Source organism: Pyrus communis, chromosome 3, assembly GCF_041283825.1.
Source record: "Pyrus communis isolate YQ-2024b chromosome 3, ASM4128382v1, whole genome shotgun sequence".
Lineage (NCBI taxonomy): Eukaryota > Viridiplantae > Streptophyta > Magnoliopsida > Rosales > Rosaceae > Pyrus > Pyrus communis.
The window spans coordinates 16,789,158-16,799,250 of record NC_142567.1 but is presented as its reverse complement, the minus strand read 5'-3'; the positions used below and the strand labels follow the sequence as shown (position 1 = coordinate 16,799,250).

At 36.9% G+C, this 10,093-nt stretch overlaps 1 protein-coding gene across 2 annotated transcripts; it reads right to left on the bottom strand.

The window, feature by feature from the left end:
- Positions 1-3,391: 3,391 nt before the first annotated feature.
- RHF2A (RING-H2 group F2A) lies at positions 3,392-9,731 on the bottom strand. Of its 2 annotated transcripts, none has more exons than XM_088691134.1 (9): positions 9,538-9,731; positions 8,901-9,044; positions 8,775-8,821; positions 6,941-7,003; positions 6,736-6,844; positions 6,223-6,608; positions 6,030-6,137; positions 5,527-5,882; positions 3,392-3,703 (listed from the first exon to the last, which is right to left on the bottom strand). In XM_088691134.1, exons 1-8 carry the CDS (start codon positions 9,541-9,543, stop codon positions 5,573-5,575), a joined length of 1,173 nt encoding a protein of 390 aa, XP_088547260.1. In that variant the 5' UTR covers positions 9,544-9,731; the 3' UTR covers positions 3,392-3,703; positions 5,527-5,572. The 2 variants fall into 2 exon arrangements, with proteins under 2 accessions (XP_088547260.1, XP_088547261.1); XM_088691135.1 differs by having other exon boundaries at positions 8,901-9,418; positions 9,538-9,717.
- Between the last annotated feature and the right edge of the window lie 362 nt (positions 9,732-10,093).

Below are 10,093 nucleotides of genomic sequence, written 5' to 3'. Positions count from 1 at the left end.
GTTTGTTGATTATTCTTATTTTCAAGTGTAGATGTAGTACTTAAACGACAAATGTGTTTTAATATTTTGAAGTAATATTTATGTGGCAATGTGTGGTATGTGCAAATTTAAGAAGGAAAAAAATACATTTTTCTTAACGGGTCATAATGGGTCGGGTCACTTTACCCGTTGGGTAAAGTGACCAGACCTGTTAAGGACCCGTTAAGATAACGGGTATGACACAACACAACCCGTTAAGATAACAGGTGTTACACGAAAACAACACGAACACGACAGACACGACCCGTTTGCCAGGTCTAGTATCAAATAAACGATGACCGAGGAACTTGGATAAGATTTGTACTGTCACAAAGTAAAACGTAGAAGAATGATAAACCATATTAAGCTGTTTTCTTTTACGAACAATAATGTTCGTGGGTTAAATTATTAGTTGTAAGGGGTGAAGGGGATCAATGTAGATCGAATCTGCATTAGCATGATTTTTTTCCACTACTAACGTCACAGTCATGCTGAACTTACAAGCTAAATGGACCAGAAGACATGGACTATACAAATAAAACTTTCATGCCTCTTAGTTTTCAAAATAGTAAAAAGTCAACAACACGAAGAGAGTCTCTCGTGCCAAAATAGATACAACTATCTGCAGGCTGCAGAGTGGGGAGGACGTATTCCACAGAGTTGGGAGCGAAGGCCATTCAGACAGAGGTAACCTGAGAAGCTGCATGAGAAATATCACAGCAATTTTTACTCGGCAAAATGGGGGCACCTTGACATGAATGAGAAGCATGTTTCTACTGAAAGTTTCTTGTGGTCTACTCTTGTATTACCGTTTCGCTCTTTTCAAACATTGCTTTTTCACGGCAAACACATGCCATTATGCCAAACAAGAATTTTACTTGGTTTTGTTTTCAAACTAGATAATTTTTATTGATTAGTATTTTTTTTAAGTTTTGTTCTCCGTCCGATATGTCAAATTAAACTATTATTTGTCACATTATTTACTTTTTAAAGTTGTGATAAATATTTTAGAACAAAAAACAATGATGAAAAAATTTATCAATCACTTAAAAATGAATTTGAAGCTGCTATTAATATTTGACAGTAACCACATTTACACTCATTTCACGTAATAGCACATAAGAATTGGCATTTCGATTAGAAAATACTAATGATGTCTTTTTTACTATTATTTTTTATGTGAATTTTTTACATCTCATTTAAAGATACTCAAAGCGTCGAAAAAAAAAAGATTTGATGGTAACGCAAGGAAGGTTGGGTGGTTAGAGGTTAATTTAGCTTAATCGTGCTATTGGTTTTGCTGCTGTTCCAGCCGTACATGCAAAAGCACCTTTTGCGAAAATTGATTCATCGGTTGAAAGCGTGGGCTGAGCTAATGACATCTTTCACAAGTCTAAAACGTTTTGGGCCTTCTACACAGCTCATTTCTTTCATAACAATTGCCCAAATATCATTAACTCCGGGTTTTAAGTATTGAGCTACATCTCTGAGCCCAATGACATTTTCCTATGTAAATAAGAAGTTTGAAAATCAGAATACAGACAAACAAACAAAGTATGAAATTACGGATATTATAAAAAATAAAAAGCCGAGAATGCTGAAACGGTTATAAACTTAGGTTTTAAGTTATTTATTCTCAACTGAATCACTAAGCGTCTATTTATAATAAACCCACTATAATCACTAAGCAAGAAAACAAAACCTCATTCTAATGGACTGGGCTAAAATTCAAACAATAAAATAAACCTAAATGTTAATAGAGTGATTTTTGTACAACCATTTTGTATATCTGGACACTCACAAATTGTTTTATTTTAATGGCCATTGTATCCCATTGTTGAAAGTTACTAAAATACACAACTAAGTTAGGTTTTGGAGCCAAATCATTTTAGGGTGTTGCGGCCACCAGACAACTCTCTCTCTCTCTCTCTCTCTCTCTCTCTCTTGAGTAGTGCTTTAGCTTATAATAAAAGAAGAAAAAGTCATTGTTTCTCCAATTTCTTAATGCGATGGGTCTCCATAGCTTTTGCCATCAATTTTAAGAGTATTGATGTGCACAAATGTCGAAGGACATTCAAAAATGAAAAGAAACCAAGTTTCAATTAATAAGAAAGAAAAATGAAGAATGAGAACCTAATTTATCTTATTGTAAATTTACTTGGGTGTCTTAGAGAAATATATAAATTTAATTATGTGCCCAAAAATAAAACTTGATGTAAACTGCTATTAAAATATCAGAAAGTGCTTTAATAAAAATGTTTTTGAAACCAATCATTAGGAAAAATCTGAGTGGATCCTAGAAAAGCACTTAAAGTGTTTCTAGCAAGAAGCACATGTATGATGTTTCTTCCAAAAAGCACTTGAAGTGCTTTTAAAATCCAAAAGTTCACCAAAAACACTTTCAGTCATTCTAAAAACACTTCTAAACGAGCTAAAAGTTGGTAAGCTTGCTTGGAAGCAAATACTCAATTGCCTCTAAATAGCCAACAGTTTCTCATGAGTTCACCAATTTGACTAGTGACGAATTTGTTGCAACAACTTCGAGCGATTGTGGTTACGACATAAGCCTACCGAGCAAACTTCCACACAACATGTGCAGTTGGGCAACGTTTCAACAATGTGCCAAGAATCCGGGATGAAATTAAGGATCGAAACACGCCTCAAACAACCATCTTCCTCTCAACTAGCATAAGTTTCATCATATTCGTTCGGACCAAGGTTTTTTTCCCTCAAATGATATGTCCCACCATGCAACATCCAGTGATTGTCAAGCGGGAACCACGAGACCAGTAGGGATTTTGGAAATCACTAGTAGCCCAAAATCCCTACTGATCTCGTATTTCCCGCTGGTAGACATTTCGACAACCTTGGTAAAACCGGAATCGGAACCATAAAAATAAATACAAAACCTATTAAGGAAAATTAGGGTATGGCTCACGGCAAGCAAACCGAGTACAGGCACGACAACAGCTACTAACGACAACCAAATTTTGGGCATGGGCAAATACATAGAACCCCTATAAGTTTAGGGCAAGGGCAAAGACACAGAGACGTCGTAAGAGCCTTATTACAGTGGCATCAGTGTAATATATAGGATTTACGTAGTGTTATATAAGAAGAGAATGCAATATGCAACTAATCTCACATCTCAAATCCAATAGGGATGCATAATCATCCTATGATATACTATTTAGTTCAACAATGATCACTTTGGCACCGACTTGCTCGTCAGCGCATCCTATTTACACTTGCACTAGCCCAATGACAGACATTTCGACAATTTGATGCTGTTGTGCATAGTGCCACAACATTAAGTTCAGTCCTTACATAATTTGGCAGAAGAATGAAAAATATTCAAAGGACCCACAACACGAAGAAAATTACTGTATAATCCCATATAAAAGTGAATTGTCTACATGTATGTATGTATGATTCAAAGACACCTAACATGTACGACAGAAGTATATTCATAAATAAGTTATAGGATAAAGCAATTTACAAGCAGATAATGGCATTCAGGCTTAAAAAGTAGAGCATTTACTCTATGGTTTCTTTATTCTGAATCAGATCTTAATCAGCAAACCAATGCTCTTTCCAAACGTAAACAGACCATCCACTGGAAGACGATGACGATGGCAAAGCATCATATCCACAGGGCTCTGGTAGCTCAAAGGGGCGATTCCACCTGCATTTAAATGAGTAGCTGTTTGTAAGGTCGTGGTTTACCAAGCAAATCAAATCTTTGGCAGACGAGACAACAGAAGATACTGTAATCACTAGTTAAGAAAGATGGCAAGAGTAATGAACTCAAATATACAGAGTAAAAAGCCAATAAAAGAATGAAAATCCTCACTCTTCAGTAAGAGGCAGCACATCTAAATGTTGCATGATATAGTAAAAGCCGCATGTTAGTCATGGGGTTCATTAAATAATTCCCTCACAAAGGGCAGAGATTTTCCCAATAAAAGGTTCTTTGTTTCATTTTTTACCATCACCAGGTGCTTGGTGCAATTTGCAATCAACTAAAGTCTCAATCATTGCACAACAATCAATTCAACGGTCGCTGAGTTCTGACTGTCCTTGAGGACCTTATCCCTAACCTGTGTTTGGATGAAAGACTTCAAAGTTACACAGAACATAGGCTGATCCCTACAAAAAGTAGACAAGAGGAATATGAAATGACAAGAATCAAGACTCGATACACTCAGAGAACTATCAAATAACTCCTTCAAAGGTGTCATTTTGTAAGTCCCTTGTTTACTGTCTTTATACTGCATTTAGCGTTGTAGTGCTTCAGTAGTGCATTGTGGTTGTGTCTAAAGATCCTTGGTACTTTGAAAGTCCCTCGTCCAGCACAGGGTAAGAGACCTTGAAACTCGGGTCAAATGCCACTTGTCCATGGAAATCGAGGTGAGGGCTTTAAGTAACTTGGTATTTGATTTCATTGATGGTACTCCCATAGATCATTCCTGATATAGATATCTAGGAAAAATTATAAGATGTTAACTGAATAGGACCGGGATAGATTGCGCAACTAATACAACAATGACACCCCTTCTTAAATTTGGCCCTAATTCATCTTAAATAAAACCATGCAATACACGAAGTTGATGAAAATGAAAGGGACAAAGAAGTCTACTAGCTTGTGTATATTTTGGTGTGCATAAGTTTCAAAGATGAAGCATATCAACTCCTCTTAAGGTATACAATCACATTCCATCCACAAACACCAAAAAGCCATCCGACTGTTAACCGATTACCAAATTGGCCTCCAACTTATGAATACCCCAGCTCTACAAGACCGATATCTTAGCTTTCATTACTTGGAACCTATATAAATCTTAAATTGTTTTTTTCTAGCCCTTCCAAAGGTAGCTGCTGCAACCTTATTCAAAGGTACATTACTACATTAACAATGAACGACCTCTAACATTAAGAAACACAAAATTCCTCAGCTCGAGATGCAAACCACAAGGTTCCGCATTCAGCTAAGAGAGCTTCTGGTGAAGAATATTTGTTTTTTTACCATGATACGTGAAGAGAAAATGCTCCTATATGCAAGAACATCATTAGTGCAGCTTCTGCCAAGGAAACAGTCCACACAAAAAGGCATGTATAGAATACACATAAGATCATAAAACAACCTTTCACCTCCCTCGCACAAATCTTGAACTCCCAAAGAAATTCATGCCTATTTCTTCCACACTACCAAAAAGTTAAAATATGAAGCCACAATACAGAGAAAAAAACGCAAAGACCACACACGAATCAAACACCAATATAATTCATCAAGATAAGCAAATAAATACATTAACCAACTTGAGAATAAGACACGAATGCAAAAAACATGGAGACCCAAAAGACAAAAGAGAAAAATAAACCAAATAAAAAGAAAAGAAAAGAAAAGAACATTACAGGAAAAATATCCAAGTGGCTTGAGAAAGGGAAAACACAAAAACTACATATCGAGTTCTTCAATGCATACAAAATTCAATTCATAAGACTTACCTCATATAAAGAACTTCTTTGAGTTAATGCAATTGCTGAAGAATGCCTAATTTGAACTAGAACCTGCAGTACAGGCAGCCAGTCTATTGTGGTCATTTACAGAATTTTCACCACCCCTTTCTGATATCCGCCGATTGTCTGATTCAGAAACCGGACTGTCTAAACTATTTGACACAGAAGCCTCATTAATTGTGTTATCGTCTTTTGTTTCCAGACGCTCCATCATGCGTGATACAGTTGCGATCCCCGCATTAACCTCTCTTTTAACTTCTGAACCAAGATCTGCCATGGAAGCATTGCGAGAGAACAACCTCTCCTTCCAACCTCTTGTGCTCTTTGAAATTGACTCTTTGTATCTAATTTAAAATGAGAAACAATACTTGTGATGTTTATGAAACAAGAAAGACTTGTCTTTTTTTTATGGCGGCCGAAGAGGGGGGGGGGGGGGGGGTGACTCATTCAGAAGGAATAATTAAATGGCAAAGGTTAAAGCATATTAATACCTCGTTGATACTGCATTAAATCGAGATTTCAGAGATTCTGAAAAGGATTGCAAGTCTGATGGTCCAGCTCTATCTTGGGTACTTGGGGATGACTGACTAGGCGACCTCCTAAAGGAAAATGATGATAAGATAACAAGATATATGCGATTTTATGCACCAACATATATCCTAACCAAACTGAAGAATCTAGTACCTATTGCTCATGGAAGACCCTTGTTGATTCAGAGCCGAATTACTAGATCCAGATGCTGATGCAGAAACAGAACCAGATTGTGACGAATGTACAGGAGTGGTTACTTGAGAAGATTCTTCCCTATTCATAGGAGGCGACGGGAAAGTTACTGCAATTGAAGGAGATGGTTCACCTTCTCCCATCTGATCAGGGGAAGAAGAAGCATGAGCCTGAGGTGCATTAGGATTGGTAGAGAAGACCAGGTATTGTGGACGACCTTGAGCTGATGACCTATTCCTTTGTCCTTCCCTTCTAGCAATGTGGCGTGCCCGACCCATTGCGGCAGCAGCAGCTAAGTGCTGGATTATACGCTCTTCAAGTTCAGCATCATTTACACCCATAGGTAACTACATCAGGAGCAAAATTGAAAAGGAAAAAAAAAGAAAAAGAAAAATTGAATAAGAATCTCCTGTTTTGGTAGGTTTATACTACATTTGACTTAATGATGATAAAGAACAAAGATAGAATACAAACATGCTGCAACTCAAAATCCCCAAGAGTTGGATGATGAAATATTGTGGTATTTCGAGGTGGATTCGACCTAATACTTCTCTCTTGTTCTACTGCCTCTAGCAGTTCCTGGCTGTAAAATTGTAAATACACACAAAATGAAGACCTTATCATTATCTAATAGTCATATGAATCAATGGAATATCAGGAACAGTAACAAAATACTAACCCAGTGGGATCCTTCAAGCTGATGGGTTGCCAGCACATAGGGCATTGGGAGCTTCGCTGACACCTACAATTGAAACGAAATTTCAATTTTTGAGAACTTCATCAATATAAGATCAGTTGCTAGAACAGCCACTCATTCAATCATTTTTTCCCATTTGACATTGTCCTAATTCTTTTGAAATGTTAATATAACTCACATTTTTAAAACCCATGTTTTAACTACTTATTCCTCACTTGCCTTCCACTGGTTTCTCGGGCCCAACAATGGTCCCAACCTAGCACTGTCCCTCTCCTTTGTTCTAAAGAAATTCATAGATTTCTAATTATAACAAAAAAGGAAATTGAAAATTTGGGTCTTCAGGAGCATCATACTTAATCTTCACCAAGAAATTAAAAACGCCATTACAGTTTTTCCCTTTCAGGTTCTCTCAGCTGAAAAAAAAATGGTTTCACTCCTTTTCTTTCTTTTTGTCTCAGTTTGTTATCTTCTCCTTGGTCATTCTTTCTAATTTTTATATTTCTCTTTAATACATTGTGTGTAATTGACTGAGCATTCCTTCTATTAATTTTGCTTACTCTTAAGTGACAGCAGTCCGTTGCTTTTGTTTGAAATATAGTTTTATGTGTAATTAGAAAGAAATACAGAAATGAGTTCTGGCTTTAGAAAAAGAGGGGAGACAGGGGATGTAAAAAGCTACAAACGGAGGAAGAGCAGATGGAAATTGAGTAAATAAGTAGGAAAAACATGGTTCTTAAACATACAAGGTAAACTAACATTTTAAAAAATTAAAAGGACAGCCACGTGCCAATTGGGCAACAAGCAACTGAATTAGTGGGTGTTGCAGCAATTGATGCTAGCATCGCTCTAAAGATAATAGGGAACTGCGCAGGAAACAAGCTCCTGGCATCATCTAAACTTCAACCGAAACATCCACGGACCATATTTGCGTTAAAATAATCCATTTATAACCAATAAAAGTTTCATTATATCCTATCTTGATAACCATAATAATTGAAAGAAATATTCATTTCGTAATAGAAGCTAGGATACAGATTTATACCCTTTTGGTTCAAATTATGCCCAGGTCATTATTGTACAAGTTGATTATGGCATGGTGTTGGTAGTACAAAAGTCAAAGGTATAACTAGTTTGACTATCATTATAAATGTAGAAATTAGACTAGATGTGAAACTACTATGAAAAGACAGTATGATCATTCTAATCTATTCCTACAATGCTTAAGGCAACCTTTTGAGTACCTCAAGGACGAAATGGGAACAAACCTATGTATCAATACAGAACTATTTAATCATACTTTCAAAAATACAAAGGGACCAGATGAGATTTCATGTGAAGTATCTTTGAAGGCTTTAGCAACTACAATTGGAGTAGCTATTATGCCAATTAGAACACATCACATTTCATAATTTTGACGAAATTCAATCACATTGAGTCCCAACTCCTTTGTTTGGTAAATTAGGAGGAGGAGAGGGGGGGGGGGGGGGGGGGGTGTGGGGTGAGGGCGGGGGTGGGGTGGTGCGGTAGCGGGACAAAAGATTAAAATAACCTACTTACTTATTTCAATTTTAATACCGCACAGAGTATTCCATGTGGAACTAGAACAGAGTTGGCTAAAGGATTCTGACACAAATGCAATGCCCACATCTTATCTTTATTTCCACAGTCGCAATATTTGGCTACCCTAATATCCCGTGTTATAGTTCATACGCGTTTCATGAACAAGAATAAGAAAATCTAACTATCATATCAACTACAAAAAATTACAAAGGAAAAATGAGCATTAAATACTAAAAAAATGGATATCAGAAAATACCACTCGAGAATGCACTGAAGATGAAATTCATGCTTGCAACCGGTCAACTGCATAAAGCAAATGAGGATTGATTAAAAGGAAAACCATAAAAGAAAAGATAATAGCGTCTAAACTATTTATATATACCGTAGAAGGATCGTTGTCACAGAAGGCCTCCAGGCATATACTGCAAGCGTCATCACAGGCTTCCTGGATTCCTCCCTCCACAAAAGCTGCTGCTGATGTCAAGTGGGCATCAGATTTGTTGGTCTCTTCTCTTCCCGGAGGCGCCTGTAAAGCAAACACTACAAGCTTAGAAAATACGATATATACAAATTCACATCACTTCTTTTCCTCGGGCACATAGAAACTAAACAACGAAGGTGAAGCATTAACGCAATCGATCCGGTGTAGTTCAAAAATAATGTACATAATCAAATAATTTACAACAAAAGAAACCGGTTTAGCACTGGGAGGCCAACACTAAGAACCATAAATAATTTAACCCACCAAGATAAACAGATCAAAATTCATAAAATCAAATTACGAGCTCTAAATATTGCAAATAATCCCCTTGAATTCAGAATTAAAGCAACCAAGTACACTAAAACACGTGATAACCAACAATCAGAGGAATCCAGAGTCAATCAAACAGTGTTGGATACCTAATTTAAGAGGGAATATCACAATTCATGAGATTCTGATATTTTCTTACAAATGGAAAATTATTTTAAATCAACTCAGGGTCAACCAAAACAGTGAAATCACAAAAGTATTTAATTACCTCCATGAAAAACTGTAAAGTCCAGAAAGTGTACAGCCAAAAAATGGATCTTTGATTGCAGAGATGAAGTTGGAATTGGGATTAAGGGGACAGCGAAAACCCTAGAGAGAGAGAGGGAGGAGAGAGGGAGGAGGGAGAGAGAGAGCAGAATGAGTTTGGTTGCTAATGAGTTTCCCTTTCGGTGTGCTTTCTGCTTTGTCTACTTTATTCATTGTGACTTATGAGCGAGCGGAGACTTGACCATTCAGTCACCACAGTGCTCACACGTGTCCTTCCCACCGAATCTCTTTGACGATTATTTATTTCCAACTCATTTTACCCGCCACTCCCTTCGCCCTTCTCGATCTCATAATTTTTCTTGGCAAATTGGTTGTTCTGACCAAATTTCACAAGTTGGTTGTTAAAATTATCCTTTACCTATAAATTTGTTGTTTTTGTTGTGGTGTATTTTATCTAACAAGGAGAGAGAGGGCCGATGGCAAGGAGAAAAGAGAGAGATGTGTTTGTAGAATTGTAGAGGAATGTGTGTGTTGTTATCCTCCTACATTGTGTCTTT